General features: G+C 55.1%; 2 protein-coding genes across 2 annotated transcripts in view; both read left to right on the forward strand.

Moving 5' to 3' along the window:
- RNASEH1 (ribonuclease H1) overlaps nt 1-5,191 on the forward strand; it is a 29,697-nt gene extending 24,506 nt beyond the window's left edge. The window contains exon 9 of the mRNA XM_042982584.1: nt 5,173-5,191. The gene's annotated coding sequence lies outside the window, so the exon portion shown is untranslated. The remainder of the gene's footprint in view (nt 1-5,172) is intronic.
- Nucleotides 5,192-8,253: 3,062 nt separating this feature from the next.
- On the forward strand, nt 8,254-15,865 carry ADI1 (acireductone dioxygenase 1). The gene is made up of 4 exons (XM_042982587.1): nt 8,254-8,457; nt 12,399-12,518; nt 13,585-13,764; nt 14,997-15,865. Exons 1-4 carry the CDS (start codon nt 8,338-8,340, stop codon nt 15,114-15,116), a joined length of 540 nt encoding a protein of 179 aa, XP_042838521.1. The 5' UTR covers nt 8,254-8,337; the 3' UTR covers nt 15,117-15,865.
- Nucleotides 15,866-19,474: the final 3,609 nt, after the last annotated feature.

The following is a 19,474-nucleotide window of genomic DNA, read 5'->3' on the forward strand; positions in this document are numbered from 1 at the left end:
TCACTCGCTGCACTTTTGTCAGTGTTCACCAGAGAATGTCGTGCGGGACGTTTTTGGAACGACTACGTGCCGCCCTCCAAGAGGAGGGGTTTTATCACCCTTACGCGGCGTCTTCGTGACGAGCCTCACCACTTTCCAGAAGAGAGTTAGCATAGGAGGCCCCCTCAAAGTTTTTGACCTCAAAAGGCTTCTTCCCGATCCTTTGTCTCAGCGTATGTGACATGGAGCACGCCTGGGGAAGAGTCTCATCGGAGCGAGTGTTTGGGGACAGTGTGACGCAGGTATGATGACGTCTGGAGAGAGACAGGGGTGCGCACACTAGAAGAAACATGCGTTTTACTTGCATCCTGGAAGCCCAGGGGTGTGGGATGACTCACTGAGAGGCTGCAAATGAGGCTGCCTCTTGTCCCCAGGGCAAGAGAGGGTCGTACTTACGATGTCTGAATGTCTCCTTCTTCTTTCTTCTTTGAAAGAGGTGTTGAGAGCCCGAGAAATGCTCTCCTTTGGACCGCGGCCTCCAGGGGCTGCGTCAGCGCCGCTCCTTTGGTAAGAAATCCACTCCGACTCCCTTTTTTCAGGTACGAACAGTTCACAGTTCACGCACAGATGGCTTGTTTCTGAATTCAAAATGCCACAACTTTTTGTAAAAACCATCGAAATTGTCCAAATATACATGCAAAAAGAATAGTTTTATGAACGTCCATACATCCCTGTCACCCAGTTTCATTGTATGAAAGTCTCTTTCAGCGAACTGGCCAGGTTGCGGGATAGGGGACGGCCCCGCGGCTTTTCCTCCCGCAAGTCCTGAGTCAGCCCTACGTTCCATTTCTAGACGGGCCGTTGTGTTTCACGGCCAACCTTTATTTTCGGCCCTTTATTTTCAACGATAATTTTTATCCCAAAATTATCCCGGTGCACCCGTTGCTTCCAACATTGGCACCTCTGCTGTTATTTATGACGCCTGCACTCCCTTCACACTTCCTCTGTTTTCCAGAAAGCCCTCAGGCTTTCCGTGTAGAAGACATGAGCTGAGCTCTGGCCCTGACGGGAAAGTCGCCCGGACACAGGCTGCTCCGTGGGGCTGGGCTGGTCGTGCGTCAACAGTGAGGGGCCGCGGGGCACAGGGCCCGAGGACAGGGACAGGGACGGGTGGCACCGACTTGACAGCAGTTGCCAGGCCCTCTGCTCTCCTCAGAGAGACACCCACCGAGTAGGAGGGCCTTGGCAGCCCAGTGTTCCAGAGCGTCTGCCCGTTTGTCTGTCCGGCCCTCCTCCTCCGGGTCCTCGGGGGTCCCGGCTTTGTCCCAAGGGGCTGCCAGGCCCGGCCTCGCCGGATGGCCGACCTCGGGCTTCGGCAGAGATCCAAGGGGGTGGACGCGTGGTTCTGCCTGGGCCATCTGGAACCTTCCGTGAGACTGGCTCTCCAGCCACCACCTAAAAGAGCTCCTTTCTCATGAATTACAAGCATGGCTGCAGAGCTACTGGGGGCTGGGTTTCCTGTACCGACAGGAAGCTCATTACGGGAGGTGAGAATTGAGCCAGCTCTCGGGGAGGAGAGCCGAGGCAGGCCGAGGCCGAGGCCGGGAAGGAGGGAGCCCTTAGCACCCTCTGAGCCCCAGCGCAGTCTTGCTTGAGGCGAGGCCCCCCAGCCCGCGGCAGAGCCAACCTATCTTTGTTCTGTTTTGTTTGCTTTGCACATTGCGCTCCTGTCCCCGGAGCCACGAAGCTGGGCCGTGGTCCCTAAAGCACGAGGGGCTGCGGCGTGGAAACACATCCCCGGGAGCCAAGACGCGGCGGGCCCTCCCTGTGCCGAGCAGCGCGGTGAGGGGGCAAAGGCCGCGCCGGGGCAGCTGCTGACGCTCGTGCGACACTCCTGTGCCACCTGCCGTCGTGGCTGCTCGGACACACGTGCAGGAAAGCCGGCCAGACGTGAAGCCCCGCATCTCTCGAGAGATGAAGAAAGATGAGGAAGCCGTAAACAATTAGGAAATGTCGACGTCTGCGTCGACGCGTTAATGTTCTCTGTGACGCACAGAAAGCATCTCTGCTATCAACCCAAGTGTGACCGTGGCCAGGAGAGAGGCCCCTACGGTTGGCCTGCAGGCCGAACTCGCCCCCAGATCCCCATCGCTGTTCCAGCCAGGGCGCCCGGCAGACGCTGTCTCAAAATTGAGCCGAGCGAACCTGCCTCCGCAGTCTGACTTGACTTAGCGCGCGGTGGTCGCCGGGGGCGGGGCGCTGCTGGAACCGAGAGGGGAACAGTAAACACGCGGCCCTTACTGAGGCCGCGGTTACGATGGCTGTGCCGTCCAGAACCCTCTCTGCCAGAAAAAAAATTGTGATCATCTCCTAAGGCTTACCCAGCTGTCGTATACTCTGGATCTGGAGTTCCCTCTTGTCCAGCAACAGGGCAGACGCAGGATTAAAATAGGAGAGGCTAATGTCCGGGAGGAGACAGGAGCCCCAAGTAAGGGTCCTTGCTCCGTTTTTATTAGGGTCAGAAGGCTTAGAAGCGTGATGGGCGTGTACCAAGAGACAATGAAACCGTGAACATGAACTCATGGGCAGGAGGGAAAGGGGGTGTTGAAGACATGCGCTGTTAGGGGTTTGGGTCAATACAAAACAGACTCCTGATACTGGGTGGAAGGTTGTTTACAGCAGACTGTTTACCTAAGCTGGCCTAGGGGATGAGAAAGACCAAGCAAGCTACGTCAGGGTCAACAAGGCACCTTTCTTTTGCTAATTAGCTCCTCTCTGGGCGACTACGCGCCCTACCGAGGTCTCATAGCGCTGTTGACCTGTTCACCTAATTTGGTCCTTCCTTCCTGTGAAAGCAGTTTTCTGCTGTTGTACTAAGTTGGGGGGCATTTCCCCCCTGAACACCTAATCTCGTTTACTATTTTTGGATGCTTTCATCCTGCGATTTCCTATTCCTATACTATTCCTATACTTTTGTCCTATTCTGGGGGCCTTTGCCCCATTTACCTGACATTTTTTACCCAAACTTGGGTGTGTTCATCCTGTGGCTATTTCTTTAGGCCTTGTTAATCCATCCGTGCAGGCTCAGGGGATTCCTAAGCTTATTCCCCACGCCTAGCAACTTGAGGAAGTGTCATGCTTGAGTCAAGATTATTCTCCTGGCCTCTGTAGAGGTGTTTTTTTTTTTTTTTTTTTTTTCTTTTTACTGTATCTTAAAAAGTTTTCTAGTTACCATCAATTTAAGAATCCTAAATCCAATGAAACCGTGACATTGATAACTGTGCTTATACCTAAAACATGGACAGCTGGTAAGTAAGTAAAAGTGGGCAGGGCCATTGTTTGTTTTTTTTTAAATATTGACCTATTTTGGGGGAGAGTGCAAGCTGGGGAGGGGCAGAGAGAGGGGGCAGAGGGTCCATAGTGTAGCGGGCTCTGCGTTAACAGGCTGACAGCAGCGAGCTCAATGTGGGGCTCGAACTCACGAACGCTGAGATCATGACCTGAGCCAAAGTCGGACGCTCAACCAACTGAGCCACCCAAGCACCCCTGTTGCTACCCGTTCTTAACCATTTTCAGTCTCTGCTCAGTCACTGTGACAGTGAGTAGGGACAATACAGAGACTTATGGATATGGTAAGCGGCATTTTGAGATTTCCCCCCCCCCCCCACCCGGTGGACAAGCCCTGTATCAGACCCTTGAGTGTGGGTGGAGCTGTGAGTCTGGCTGCTGGTGAAATTACTGAGCCTTACTGCAGGAGTAACTAAAGCCCCAAACCACTGGACTCGGAGTTCATCAAAATGGAGATTATCTTTGGTGAGCCTGAACTAATCGGGCGAGATCTTCTTGGAAGGAGAGATTCAAAGGGATAAAGCCTTTCCTGTTGGCTTAGAGAAGTAGGCATCTGTGTTATGGGCAAAGGACTGAGGGCATCTTCTGGGCATAGAGAGCAGCTCCTGGTCACCAGCCAGTAAGAACAGAGGGATCTCGGGTTTACTGAGTGAGTTCTGCCAACAAGCACGCTCCAGCAAGGAGGCAGCCGCAGCGACCTTGACTGCAGCTTGTGACGCTGAGCAGAGGGTGACCCTCGCCGCGCCCACACTTCTCACCTTCAGGACCGCGAGCACTCTGTCACATTTCCAAGACTCTGTCCAATAAATGCACATAGAGCGGGTTCCAGTTCTCCACGGGCCTCTGACATTTCTGCACACACACCAATGGGATCCTAACTACCCTTGCAGGGATCTTTGTTTAGCCCAATGGTCTTGGAAGATCGATGTGGTTGGTGTGTCCCTGGAGGAGGGGCAGGCGTGCTTCCTGCCGGGTATAATGGAGATCTAGGTTCCTAAGCTCAGTGCAACCCACTGAGCACACGGGTGTCTTCTAGGCTCTTTGCGTCCCCTGGGAGGAGCCGGTGCAGAGACACTGACACCAGCCACTGCCGTTGAGTCGGGCGCTGGGCCTTGCCTCTGACCCAGGAGACTCGGGTCTTCCGCCCGCATGCACAAGCTTATGGCAAGCTCCCTCCTTGGCTTGTTAGTAGCGTGAAATCTGAGACTCTGACAAAGTGCTCCCCACAGGCCAGGGAAATAAAATTTTAATATTATTATTGGGATATAGTGGGGTCAGCAGATTCCAGCCTGATGCCTGTTTTTGTATGTTCTGTGAGCTAAGAATGGCTTTTACATTTTTTTTAAAGTTTATTTTGAGAGAGAGAACAGGGGGGAGGGGTACAGAGAGGGGGAGACAGAGAATCCCAAGCAGGCTCCCCGCTGTCAGCACGGAGCCTGATGCAGGGCGCGAACCCACAAACCGTGAGATTGCAGCCTGAGCTGAAATCAAAAGTCGGACCCTTAACCAGCTGAGCCACCCAGGCGCCTGTTTTTCACATTTCAAAACGGTTGCTACTGAAGGACCCATCTCCTCTGCTTGATTTTGCCTCTTGGCCCACGAAGCCCGAAAGACCCTCGCAGAGGAACACGTCGCTGGCACGGGCGCACACCCGTGGATGGGTGGCGGGCGTGCGGGCAGGGCCGCAGGGAGGGCGACCATCTGTCTTTCAAAGCATCTACAGATCCTTCCCGAGCTGCCCACTTCGGGGTGATAAACTCCGGTTGCATAATGTATTTTTTGGCTGTTGCTGGCTATTCTGCTGGAAGAAGCAGTTCAATTTCAAGAGACTTCTTCCCTTCTAAGGAGGATTCCTGGAGGGCAGCACTGGTCACAGGAAAGCGATTCGATGCGTGCTGTTCGTGTCTGCTTCTGCCTGCTCGGACCCGCTCTGCCAGCAAGTGCCAGGTTCCGCGGCCGCTTGTCCTGCTTTTCCACAGTATGGTTGTTTATACAGACATAAAACAGCTCCCTCTCTCCTCCCCAATAGTGAAAAATAAATAAACGAGGCTCCTGCTTAACGTGGAGGCCAACGAGCGGTGATACACGACTGTGCTGTGCTGCCCTATGGTGGCGGGGGTGGGGGGTGGGGGGGGGTGGGGGGTGGGGGGGGGTGGGGGGTGGGGTGGGGTGGGGGCGACCCTGCAGGCGCTTAGTTCCAGGAAGCAGTCATTCCCCCCAACCACCGCACGCTTTGCGGGGAGCTCAGATCCCAGCCTTGCTCCTTCCTGGCCATGTGACCTTGAGCCAGTTATGAGCCCTGCTTGCCTCAGTTGTCGTTAAAGCGTGGGTAGTAAGGGGGGCCTGGGTGGCTCAGTCGGTTAAGCGTCGGACTTCAGCTCAAGTAGCGATCTCACAGTTCATGGGTTCGAGCCCTACATTGGGCTCTGTGCTGACAGCGCAGAGCCTGCTTTGGATCCTCTGTCTCTACCTCTCTCTGCCCCTCCCCTGCTGACACCCTCTTTCAAAAATAAACAAACATTAAAGAAATGTGAGGGCAGGTGAGACCACGTGTGGGAAGCCCACAGAAGATTACCCAGCGCACAGCATTATTTTCTAGGGAAGGAGATTTGATTTGACTTAGGAGGGCAGTTGTAGTGATGTTGTGGAAACTCTGGAGTGCTTCTCATCACGTCCTTTCCGTTTTCATTCAGCAGACTTCTTCTTTTTGTCGCCTGTGACATACCAGGCACTGGTCTCTGGAAGACACACCCTGACCCCAAGACACAAGTTGTCACTGGCAACACAAATGTATTCATTCAGCAAATACCAAAAACATGGGGCCGGCAGTCCTAAGGTGGAGGCTGACATTAGCCAAATACATCATTACAGACAAGCACCAGGAGCCTGTGAAACGGGGAGACCTCCCAGCCGTGCGGGGTGCGGTCAGAAGGCCTCTCCAGGGAGGGGTCCTAAGCGGAGAAGGGAAGCGCGCAGGGGAGAACGGTGTCTGCAGGATGGAGGGAGGGAAAACGCACTGGCAAAGGCCCCGAGATAGGGAGGACGTCAGACTCAGACGCTGAGAGACCCGCGTGTGTGGAGGGCAGAGAACAGGCGGGAGGCAGAGGCTGGAGAGGTGGTCGGCAGCCGGGCGGTTGGGAAAGGAGGGCCAAGCAGACAGGTGACACAATCCCGTTTGTGTTTTTTAATACACGCTCTGCACGGAAGTGTGGAGCCGCAGAAACGGAAGCAGGGGGTCAATTTCAGTAAGTCCATTTCAAGTAAGTCTAAGGCAAGAAAAGAGGGCAGAAGGACCCGGGATGGGGTAAGTGAGTGGATGTGTGGTGTGCTTTGGAGGTCAAAGCGACACGCTGCTAGACTTGGCTGGATGCTGAGGGGAGGGGAGAGGAAACACAAAATCCCTAGACGCTTGGATTAAGGCACTGGGTGGCTGGCGCTGCTGTTCGCTGGGTCAGGAAAGGCTGGGGGGACACGGCTGGGTGTGCAGGCGCTCGACTCCGTTTCGGCTGAGTTAGGTCTAGACACCGACCATGCGTGTGGTGATGCCAAGTTAGACATGGAGCCTGGTCTCAGAAGAGGTCCTGGCTGGAGACAGATGGTGGGGGTCAGTCATCGATGTGTACTGCACCACACGAGCACACCTACAGCGTGTGCGGATAGAGGACAGCACACGGAGAGCCCTGGGCACCCCACCACATTGTGGCCACGCCACGGAGAACCAGGAGGGAGCGGAAGGGAAATGACAAGAAATTTCTCGGGAAGGGAGTAGGCAACTGTGACGAACTGACTGACGAGAACAGAAGCACGGACTGGACCTGGCAACAGGGGGGCTGGTGGAGGGGGTCGGCAGGGACTGGCGAGCTCTGCAGCTCTACAGGGTGGGCAAGGGGAGGGCATGGGGTGAGACCACCGTCAACCACCACGTTCCACAGCTTTGTCACGAAGCGCAGAACAAAACCGGCAGTGATGTCCAAGGTGGAATCCTGGAGGACGAGCTGTCGCTGGTCGAGCTGGAGAGGCGGGCTCTCCACCGGGACGCGGTACAGTCTGGGCAGTCACTGCAGCAGCAGAACCGACACGAAGTAAATGTGTGCCTTGTGTACAACTTGGGGAAGTTCTAGAGTGGACTAGAGCGCAGTCTGGTTTAAATCCCATACCTTTCCCAGTTACTTGATTCCCTGCTAGAGACCGTGGTGAATGGCTGAGATAATCCCATCTTTTCTGGTTCATTGCTTTGAAAGAAATGAACCTTTCTTTTCTTTTCTAATCTGCTAAACGGATTATCAATTCAAAGACTGGTAAAGGGAAGCTTGTTTATTTCTCCTAGGACGTAAGTCCTAACCCTGGGAAGGGGGATGGGCGGCTTAAAAACACAGGGTCGTACTGTAGACCTGTTGCTGTTACAAAGAAGGGGGGAGGGGTTGGAGAAGGCACAGTCTCCTGAGTGACACCTGTCCTGCGTGGTGACTTGACCTGACCTCGAGCCGCGCTGGGTCCCACATCAGCTGCGTGGGTTGTGATAAAACCACTTTTTTTTTGGATGGCATTTAGTTTCCTTCCTGTAAAATACTGTTTGTTTCACAAGATTCTTCTGGCTGTCCAGAGATCGTCGCACCCGGCGCCACTTGCAGAGGGCTGGAGGACGCTGAATTTTACCTGCGCCCCGTGCACCCCGAGAGCAGGGCAGTAGGGAAGACTCGGGACGCCCCGTTTACCTACGACGAGGCCAGACTCGGTGCGAATTCCGTCTGTCTCACCCACGCGGTCCCCGCTGAGCGGCAGCAAGTTGACCCTTGGCCCTGGGGGCAGGCTCTTTCCTCCTGGTCACCAGCCCCGCCCCCCCGGTGCACCCCCTCCCCGCCCGCCCCTTTCCCCGCAGTCCCCCTTCTCTCCCCCACGCCCCGCCCCCTCCGACGGGCGCGCCGGCCCCGCCCCGCCCGGCCTTCCCGGGGCAAGGGCCTTCCCCGCGCGGCGTTCCCGTTCTTCCTCCGCCGCGTCCCCGGCCCGGCCATGGTGCAGGCCTGGTACATGGACGAGTCGGCCGACGACCCGAGGCTGCCCCACCGCGGCGACCCCTGCAGCCCGGTCGGCCTGGAGCAGCTGCGCCGGCTCGGGGTTTTTTACTGGAAGGTACGCGGCGCGGGGGCGGGCGGGGGCGGTGTTCCTACCCCCGCCCCCCACCCCGGTCCCCCGCGCTCCCCGCACACCCGAAGCTTCGGCGAGTGGGGACCGCGGCCAGGACAGGGCCGGGGGAAGAGCTGCGCATGCTCCTACGGGGGGTCAGGGGTCGGGCGGTCGGCGGCGCCCGGGCACGCAACGCGCGCTGGGTAGCGGGGCTGGAGTCTAGGCGCCCCGGGAGCGGTGCGCATGCTCACGATCCGGCCGAGCGGCGGCGTGCGGGGCGCTCAGCGCTTGTGCGCCTCTGGGGCCTGGGCGTCCTGCGCATGCTCGGCGTCCCCGCTGGGTGGTGGGCGGCGTGGGCGTGCTGCGCTTGCTCGCAGAGGGGCTGTGGGGGGAGTCGGGTTCCCCGCGAGGTGTCGGGGCCGGGGTTTGGGGTCTGTGGTCTGACGCGGAGGGTGGGTTCGCGGCGTTAGCGGACTGCAGCGGGCGAGAGCGGGGAAGGAGACCTGGGGCCACCCAGGGTCCTTGGGCGGCGCGCCGGCGGCAGGTGTGCCCTCCTGGCGAGGTGCACGCTGGGGTGCGGGGTCTGGGGGGGGGGGTCTCGGCAGGACCGCTCTCCCCCCCTCCCCCACCGCGGGCTGCAGGGGCCCGGCTGTCGGAGTCTGCTGTGACGTCCGCTCCCGCGCGCGTGCTCCATCTGGGACCAGAATGGAATAAAGTCTGATTTGTTTTGTAGCGACGCTTTACCCCCGGGGGACAGACTCGTAGAATGTTCCAGCCTAACAGCACTTTAGACCTCATCTGGTCTCTCTTAGATAAAGGAGAAGCAGGTCTTCTTGGTACCTCTGGTTGGCAGTGTTAACGTTCGTTTGTTCTTTCTTTTCTTTTTCTTTCTTTTCTTTTTTTTTTTCTTTCTTTCCTTCTCTCTCTCCTTTCTTTCTTCCTTTCTTTTCTTCCTTCCTTTCTTTTCCTTCCTTCCTTCTCTCTCTTTTCTTTTTTTTCTTTTCTTTATTTTCTTTAACTGTTTAAGTAATCTCTACACCAGACATGGGGGCTCAGACTCACAACCCGGAGATCAGGAGTCGCATGTTCTAGGGACTGAGCCAGCCAGGCGCTCCTAGTAGTGTTGACTTTCAAAACAGAACTGCCCCGTTATTTTAGCAGTGAAAATGGGTGTATTTGGGAATAGAGAATTGTAGTCCAACCTAAGCAAACCACAGCAAAACCGTGGTCAAGTCCCCTAATAAATGAGAGGAACGGTCTTTTATTAAAAAGGTGGAGGAGGAGTTGGGAATGCTGTTGTAAACAAAAGCCACTCTGGAGTAAACTGGGAGCTGGAGCGGTGGCTCCGCGGGGCTGTTGCTGGGGTGGGAGGAAACCTGCAGGTGTAGTGGAGTAGCAGCCACCTGCCAGGCGAGGCTTCTCCCGGTGGGTCTGCCCTTGACGGGGAGCGCGGGGCGTCGGAGCGCCCCCTGCCGGCCTCCCCCTCCCTGCTCAACAAGGCTCCTCTGATTCATTTTCACACGAGCCAGTGTAGAAGCAGGCTGGCCTTCTCGCCATCAAAAGGGCTTCCTCTCTGCTAAACGGTTTGCTTTTGTGCCTGTGTTAATGTTTACGGAGTCTTTGTCTTTTCCCAGGCTAAGGCTAAAACACTTAACCTACTGGAAGGTACCATTTTTGAAACAATCAAGTGGTATACGGTGTCTGTTACAGAGGGAAGTTTTGTTTTATCGCAAAATCAATTATCTGCAATGTAAACAATCAGAAAGGTCAAGTTACTGTGCTTTGGGGGTTTCATTCTGCTTTTTACAGCTTAGAGCAAGAATGAGATATTGGTCAACTTGTGAAAGTATCTAAGTGATAAAATACGACATTTTATTTAAAAAAAATTTTTTTTTTAATATTTACTAATTTTTGACAGAGAGAGAGACGGAGCATGAGCGGGGAGGGGCAGAGAGAGAGGGAGACACAGAATCCGAAGCGGGCTCCTGGCTCTGAGCTGTCAGTGCAGAGCCTGATGCGGGGCTCGAACTCAGATTGCAAGATCGTGACCTGAGCCGAAGTCGGACGCTCAACCGACTGAGCTGCCCAGGCGCCCCTGAAATACTACATTTTAAAAGGCGTCTTTTAGTAATTCCATGGGTCAAACCCAGTTCCTCCTGCCTTCTGCTTCTGCTGTGGATAAGTCAAAGGGCTGTAAAAATTATGTTTACTCTGTGGTTTTTGTGTCTTGTGTATTCTTTTCTTTTTTAAAGTTCATTTTATTTATTTTGAGAGGGAGAGAGAGAATCCCAAGCAGGCTCCACACGCCCATCAGCACAGAGCCCGATGTGGGGCCCGAACCCGCGGACCGTGAGATCATGACCTGAACCGAAATCAGGAGCCGGAGCCTAACCGACTGAGCCCCCCAGTGCCCGTGTCCTGCGTATTCTTACGTACTGTCTTCGTAGTAACCATTCTTGATCATCGGGAACCCACGGACCGTTTTTCTTGTCTGCTGTCAGCGACACAGCAGAGTGATACAAAGCTCTGACACACACCATTTGAAGTAGATCGGTGCTGTGCACGTCCAGGGGTGGACTGGATAACTTGGGGAGTCAGCTGTGCAGAAATTAATGTATCGATGACCAGTACTTGAAGATATTCTGGAGTTGGGGGCGCCTGGAGGGCTCAGCCGTTACGCATCTGACTTCGGCTCAGGTCATGATGTCACGGTTCGTGAGTTGGGAGTTCCGCATCTGGTGAGCTCGGGCCCCGCTTTGGGTGAGCCCCACTTCTCTCTCTTTCTCCCCCTCCTGAGATTCTCTCTCTCTCTCTGCCCTTCACTCACTTGTGCCCTTTCTTCCTCTCTCTCTCTCTCTCTCTCTCTCTCAAAAAAAGGTATTCTGGAGTTTGTTGTTTAGTAGTTGTGATGAAATGTGCATTCTATCGCAGTATAGGGCCAAGGATACTAAATTCATTTCCGATAGTTTGAAGTAGGAGTGCAGACTAATTCTGCCTAGAGTCCTAGGGGAGGGCTTCATGACCAACGTGTTGTTAGAATTGGGCCTTGAAGAATAGATAGGACTGTGATAAAATGGTGAAGGAACTTTCTAGGTGGAGGAAGCCATCAGGAGCAAGGATGTGGGGATGTGAACCATCAGGTGTCTTTTGGAGAAGCAGATACTCTTATTCGTTGGTTTGGGATGTAGATTAAGCAACAACAGGGAATGAGGGGCGCCTGGGTTGCTCAGTCGGTTAAGCACCGACTTCTGCTCAGGTCGTGATCTTGCAGTTTGTGAGTTCGAGCCCCGCACCCGGCTCCATGCTGACAGTACAGATCCTGCTTGGGATTCTCACTCTCCTCTCTCTTTGCCCCTCCCCATATCATGCCTTCTCTCTCTTTCTCTCTCAACAAATAAACTTTAAAAATAAACAGGGAATATGGACAGAGAAGAAGAGACACCCAGGGCCTCATGATGGAAGGCCTCGCATCCCAGGGCGGTGAACCCGGGTTATATTTGCAGCCCTTCAGAACAGGAGTCATTTCTGCCCAGGGACGTGCTGCCCAGACCAGAGACGTGCTGTAGAGAGATCAGCCAGACCTGCAGAGGGCTGGCGCTGGAGGAATAGGATGGGGGCGGGGGGATGGTTGGTGCCCTTGGACAGGCTTGGCCACTTTACCCGGGCTCCTGGCAGTGGGACTGGAACGGTGACGTAGAACCCGCAGGGAGGACTGCTGGGGGGAAGGGAGCAGGAGTTTAACACAACTGCGGCCTCTTCAGCTGGTACAGAGAAGATGGGGAAGCCCTTAAGAGAGACAGGGAGGGCGGGGAAGGAAGGTTAGGTTGTGATTGACAAAGGACTCGCTGATACATTTGGAATGTGATTATTTTGGAGATCCAGAAAGAGATCCATGTTTCCTTGCATTAACGTGACCTCTTTTTTTGTTGCCGTTTAAACTCTTACAGCTTGACGCCGACAAATACGAGAATGATCCAGAGTTAGAAAAGATCCGAAAAGAGAGAAACTATTCCTGGATGGACATAATAACCATATGCAAGGATAAACTACCAGATTATGAAGAAAAGGTAATGGAGTTCTACACTGTGTAAGGAGGAATCATTCTATTTACTACTAGTAAACACAAGCTCTTTTTTTTTTGCTTTTTTTTAATGTTTATTTAGTTATTTTGAGAAAGAGAAAGCAGGGGAGGGGCAGAGAGAGGGGGAGAGAGGATCCCAAGCAGGCTCTGCGCTGTCAGCACAGAGCCTGACGTGGAGCTTGAACTCACAAACCGTGAGATCATGACCTGAGCCGAAACCAAGAGTTAGAGTCTTAACTTATTGACCCACCCAGGCATCCCTTTTTTTCCTTTTAATGTCGTCATTTGAGTTTTGTATCAGAGTAGTGCCGGTCCATAGAGTAAACTGAGAAGTGTTACCTCCATTTCTGTTTTTTAGAACAGTATGTGTACAGCAGTTTTATTTTTTCCTGAAATGTTTGGCAGATTAACCAGTGAAGCCCTCTGGGCCTGGAGCTTTCATTTTTAAAGTTTTTTTTTTTTTTTTTTTTTTAAATTAAAAAAAAAAATTTTTTTTTTTTAACGTTTATTTATTTTTGAGACAGAGAGAAACAGAGCATGAATGGGGGAGGGTCAGAGAAAGGGAGACACAGAATCCAAAGCAGGCTCCAGGCTCTGAGCTGTCAGCACAGAGCCCGACGTGGGGCTCGAACTCACGGACTGTGAGATCATGACCTGAGCCGAAGTCGGCCGCATAACCGACTGAGCCACGCAGGCGCCCCCCCCCCCTTTTTTTTTTTAAGTGTATTTATTTATTTTGAGAGAGAGAGAGAAAGAATGTGAGTGGGGGAGGGGCAGACAGATGGAGATAGAGAATCCCAAGCAGGCTCCATGCTGTCAGCACAGAGCCCGACGTGGGGCTCAAACCCACGAACCCTGACCTGAGGGTCATGACCTGAGCTGAAGTCAGATGCTCAACCGACTGAGCCCCCCAGGCGCCCCCAGAATATTTCTATTTTTATGAAGGGACCCTCTCCACCCCAGTCCTGGTCTTTGAGGGCGGGGTCGGTGGCTGGACCTGTGCTGACTTGGGGACGGGCCCCGAGAGACGTGGCGGTGTCCTTCCTGTCCAGATCAAGATATTCTACAAGGAGCACCTGCACCTGGACGACGAGATCCGCTACATCTTGGACGGCAGCGGCTACTTTGATGTGAGGGACAAAGAGGACAAGTGGATCCGCATCTTCATGGAGAAAGGAGACATGATCACCCTTCCCGCCGGGATCTATCACCGCTTCACGCTGGATGAAAAGGTAGGATCGCTGTGTTGGATTCGCAGGTGTCCGTGCACGGATGTCGGGAGCTCGCGGCACTGCCCTCTCAGCGGCGCCTCTGCCGCTCCGGAGCTCGTGAGCCGGGGTCCCAGGCTCCCCCGGGAGAGGCCGGCGGGAGCCTGGGGGCCACACGCCATCTGCGGGCCGTCAGGAAGCTCCGGCTTTGTCCTTGGCCGGTGGCGGCACATGTGCACACACGACCCGCGGTCCCCGGGAGGCCAGGCAGGTCAGCAGGAAGGGATCTCGCTCCTTTAAGGAGAGAGCACGTGGTTGAGTGTAGGGGTGCAGCTCGGTGGGCGTCTCTAGGTCCCTGCTGCTCTGTCGCTTTCCCGAGCGTTTCCGTTCGGAGCAAAACTGTAGTGCGATACCAGTCCCGGCGTGAGGATCGGCCGTCAGCACGGAAGCGAGGTCGTTCTCTGGTTGGGGTTTGGGCCGAACCCGAGAGGTAAGTACGGTTTCTGAACGGAAACTAAAGGCGTGTGGTGTAAACCCAGAATTCTGGAAGGGCGTCAAGCGGACGGCTTCCTTTCTCCCCCGCTGCCCAGCCCTGTGCGCTCCGGCGAGTCTGAGTGTTGTGTCCTCCCGGCACAGGACGCGGCGGCCCCTACGCGAGGTTCCGCATTTCCCTCCCCCCGCCCCCCCCCCCCGCACCGGGTCCGCTCTCGGATCATTTCCTGGCCGTGGGTGGGGGGCGGGTCCTCCCGTGCAGCCGCCCCGCTCCGTCCTCGGACGAGCCCCAGACCCCCGCCCGCTGGCTTCTTCCACGGTCAGGACGATCCCTCCCGCTGGGCGTGCTGACCGCTCCCCGTTTGCTACGGTGAACCGTGCTGGGACGAATAACCTTACGCGCTCGTCACTTGCACAGGTGTGACTTTGTCACCAGGGTAAATTCCTAGAAGCGAGAACGGGCTTGAACGGCACGTACGTTGGTAATTTGAGGGAGGGCGTCGCGCCGTCCTCACCGGTGTTGAGCGGTGCCGAGGGGAGCGCGCAGGCAGGCGGTCAGCGCGGGTCGCAGGAGTGGGCTCAGCGCTGGACCTCCGCGCCCCGTGCTTTCCTGGGCACGCGAACTTGGGGCCCCGGCGGCCCACACCTCCTTTCGGAGAAGAAACGTGGCCGCGTGGTTAAGACGGGGGAGCAGGAGCAGACGCAGCCAGGGAGGTCACCCTGAGGGCTGGTGTGACAGCTGGGTGTGTTTGTGTGTTTTCTAGAACTACGTGAAAGCCATGCGGCTGTTTGTGGGAGAACCGGTGTGGACGGCGTACAACCGGCCGGCCGACCATTTCGAGGTTCGGGGGCAGTACGTGGAATTCTTGGCGCAGGCGGAGTAGCGGCGCCCTGGGGGCCTCGCTCACCCTTCGCCCTTGGGAATGTCCTGAACGCGAGCCCAGCAGAGGACCTGTCCTTCCTCCTTGCTTTTCTGCTGTAGAGCGGGGGCCACGAGAGCCTTCCTCCGCGAGGTTATTTGATTCGAGGGCATTTAACGAGAGGAGCTTTTTATACGAGTGATTTTTACACGTTAGCAGCTCTGGGAATGTGGACAAATCACATTTTACGTAATTCGAGACTGGGGGCCGGCAGCCATGTGTCAGCGCGCACGGTCGATTTTACCGCAAACGAGAGCACCTTCCAGATGTGAGTACTGAGCCGCCCCGCCACACCTGGCGCCCGCACAGTAAGCACATGTCGGTCGATGCCAGGTCTGCCTCGTAAGCCGGTGTCACGGTGGATGACAGACTGGCCAGCTAGAGGACGCTTTTCTCCCAGAACTGGGTGGAGACTGCGGTCGGGGGACACTCGGGGTTCCTTGTGCACTTTCTTGTTGGAAACAAAGTAGCTGCCTTAATTCTGTGCTCTGGGCTTGGAGTCCTTATTCGGGAACGTACCGGTCATTAAAATCACCGTTCAGATACTTTCTGTGGTCGTGGTCATTCATACACGCGTATAAGGAATTTAGATTTCATCTGTGTTAGTGTTTGTTCGCTGAGATTTCCAGGTTGATTTTCCTGTTAACTCTTTTACAAGCAAGGTTTTTTGTTTGTTATTTTTTAACAAGAAAACTAGGACATTATTTTTTTTCCTCAACGATTCTGAAATATGATTTTGCCTAATTTGTTACAATAATAGACCCCAAATCAACCTCTTGTTTTGATGGGGAGATTGTTTTAAGTGTTTTTTAAACTGGATTAAAAATCTTCATGTTAAAATTCATCTTTTTTTTTTTTTTTTAATGTTTTATTTGAGAGAGAGAGCATGAGCAGAGGAAGGGCAGAGAGAGGGGGACGGAGGATCCAAAGCAGGCTTCAGGCTCTGAGCTGTCAGCACAGAGCCCGACGCGGGGCTCGAACCCATGAACCATGAGATCATGACCTGAACCAAAGTCCACCACTCAGCCGACTGAGCCCCCCAGGTGCCCCGCAGTGTGTCCTCTGTTCAAAGCCATGGAGCACGTAGTGGTGGGTGTTCCGTGGCTGGGATATTGATCAGTCAGAACATAAGCGGGTATCTTCCCACTGGTTTACGCGTTGGTGTGATAAAGAAATACCCATTTTTACTTTATTCTTACTTAGGGTAAATGACACTGTGAAAGGCCCCAGCTGGGTCTCGGGCCCTGCATCGGTGTCTCCTATTAAGAGGCAGACAGATAATCCAGGAACTTCCCAACCCCGTACTGGGATCTGGATTAACCACTGAGCCCCAGATACTTTATCCGTTTGGAATCTAGCCTCTAAGAGTCTCACATGCCTGTGGCTTTCCCTGGTTGCCTTTGTCCACGGTTCCTGAGTGAGCGGGTCCTGTCTCCGGTTTCCACTCTCTTCCGGCCCCCGTCTCTGTCCCTGTCTTTACGCAGAAGGAAGAGCTGGCGAGGGAGGAGGGGCCCCGGTCCCGTCCGAAGCGGCTCGTGCTGGATCATCTGAGTGGCCACGTGTTTCAGTGACTTGCCGATCAACCACCGGCAGAGCTTTGCGCCTGTTCGTCATTTCTGCCCCTCACATGAGCTCCCATCTGTCAGCTTGGCATTCCCGACTCCCCACTTTGAAGACCCTACCTGACTCCTTACAGAAGTGAAGGCTGCATGGTGGGCGCGTCGGAGGGGTGCTGGAGTAACCCTCGGGAGAGCCGGCAGCGGCCTCTAGACGAGTGTTCTCCTGACGGGTCTCCTGGCTCCACGCACGGCCGTGTGCGCTACGCTTTGGTTAAGAGACCACGCGCTAGATTTAATTGACGTCAAAATCGTGCTGTAAAATATAGAAATGTCTGATACCGATCTCCCCTGAGTGGGTCATGGCTTTACTTCCAAAGCCCACATTAAAAAAATTTCTTTTTAATTTTTGAGGGAGACACAGTGATGAGGGGAGGGCAGGGAGGGGAGACAGAGGATCCTGAGCAGGCCCTGCACTGTCAGCGGTGAGCCCGATGCGGGGCTCGAACCCTCGAACCTGAGCTGAAACCAAGAGTCGGACGCTTAACCAGCCGAGCCACCCAGGTGCCCCTACAGAGCCCACATCCAATCTCACGTTCGGTCTTGTGTGGCTTCTGTGTGGGCTCAGCAGTTTCTTCTGAGGGGTTCACACGGGCTGCTTCTCACCCTTGACATGGCTCCTGACTTCCGTACACCCCTAAACCTGCCCACAGACGTCCCCGCCCTCCTGTCCGCTTCACACGGCTGGAGGCAACCGGACACGAACACCTGCGTGTATCGCGGACGCTCGGGTGGCCAGCTCGGAGCTGGGAGGACACACCTTTTATCAAGGGTTTATCAAGGGTTGATGGGCCCCAGACGGCTTCCAGCCTCCTATACAGCTGGTTATCCTGAGACGAGTGCGGGTTTAGTCTGTGTTTAAGGAGGTAAAACATTTCCCAGTAGAAATGCAAACACGCAGTGATGGAAAAGCACACCAAGTGCCTGCGGATTTGCTGGTTTGCAGGGAGTCAAACCCCGCAGTGCAGCTCAGTTTCTGTGCTCTTACAAATCGGTGCACACGCGTGCACACGCGCTTTTACCAGCCGCGGCCAGGTCAGTTTCCGGAGCCCTGCCGTGGCTGAGGGGGACCTTGGGGTGGGGGGCCACTGAGCTCCTCGGACCATCGCTGCCTGTGCCTCCCGAGGGGGGGGGGGCGGGTGACACGATCCCGTCAACAGGTCAGCCACGTGTCATGAGGTCACAGGGAGTTGTGCCGATGGGCTTCTTCCAGATGACGGCGGCGTTTCCCCCTGCAGATGTGTGATTTTCGTAGTGTGCTCTGACAGCTGAGCGCACACGGTTCCCCTGCCCGGGCTCTGCGTCCGCAGCGAGCGGCTCTCTGTCGGGGGCGGGGGTGGGGGGGGGGGCTCGGGGTCAGCAAAGTTGAGAGCAAAGCACTTCCGTGGTGGACGGGCCGATGGGAGGGGTCGGCCGGGGGGCCGCCGAGCAACTTGCCGGCGCGGGCCTTGCACTTCCGGTGCCGACGTGGGGTGGGCGGGGCGCCCGGGGGTGACCCGGATCTGCTGCAGTCGCTCAGGGTTCGCAGAGCTAAAGCAGGTGGGATCTGAGAAGGGTCATTCTGGTGGAAGGTGTTTTCTTTTGGAAGGACTATCATGCAGAAGTGTTTACAAACCTCAGGCAATTGTAGGAACTGCACAGTAAGAAGTCAACGACGCAAGAAAGCCTCCATTTTAACATTTTAAGGTTAAAATGGCAGGAAATGAAGTGTTCGTTCTGCTGCTGCTCTGGGTCTGAAAGGGAGAACATTCTCTAAAACACGAGCTGGAGCTTTGCAGAATGCAGGTGTGGAGACAGTGGGGAAACTGCTCATTTTAGGTGACGAGGAACAAAACCCAAAACAGGTGCAGGATGAGTCACACCTGTGGCCCCTCTGCCTGTTGGAGCAGATGCTGTGTCTCGACCACGACGCCACTCAGATTCCGCGCGCCGCCGCCGGTCAGCCGCCCCCGCGACTCCCCCCCTCCCCCCCCCCCCCCCCCGCCCCCTTCTGCTGCCTGGATGCGGGGCTGGCAGGATCCGCGTCCTGTCCCCCTTCGTGAGGACTGAGAGCCCCCAGCTTGGCCTCATCGTCTGCGGCGTTAGACGTCGGGGGTAAGTGCGTGTGCCCGATGGTATGCGTGCTCGATCGCATTTTCTTTTAAGTTTTTTGTTTTTTATTTTAGAGAGCGTACACGCGAGCAGGGGAGAGGGAGAGAGAGAATCCCAAGCAGGCTCCACACGCAGCTTGGAGCTTGACTTGGGGCTCGATCCCATGACCCTGGGACCATGACCCGAGCTGATATTGGGAGCCCAATGCTCTGCTGACTGAGCTGCCCAGGCGCCCCTGGTTGCACTTTCTGAATCCCAAATGGAGCTCTGCAGTCGGCAGGTGCTTTTTTTTTTTTCCTGCGTTGGATGGAATGTTTGCAGTCAGGGGCGTCTGAGAAAGTTCTAGGTAGCCAGCCTACCAGCTTGGTACCACCAGTGAGACCGACTCGTTGACCTTGGTTTCCCTTCCATCCTTGGTAAGTAGAGAGAACCCTTCAGAACTCCCCCTTCGTCCCACGTTAAAAAAAAATTTCTTTTAATGTTTATTTTTGAGAGACAGACAGCATGAGTGGGGGAGGGGCAGAGAGAGAGGGAGACCCAGAATCAGAAGCAGGCTCCAGGCTCTGAGCTGTCAGCACAGAGCCTGATGCAGGCCTCGAACCCACGAACCACCAG

Source organism: Panthera tigris, chromosome A3, assembly GCF_018350195.1.
Source record: "Panthera tigris isolate Pti1 chromosome A3, P.tigris_Pti1_mat1.1, whole genome shotgun sequence".
Lineage (NCBI taxonomy): Eukaryota > Metazoa > Chordata > Mammalia > Carnivora > Felidae > Panthera > Panthera tigris.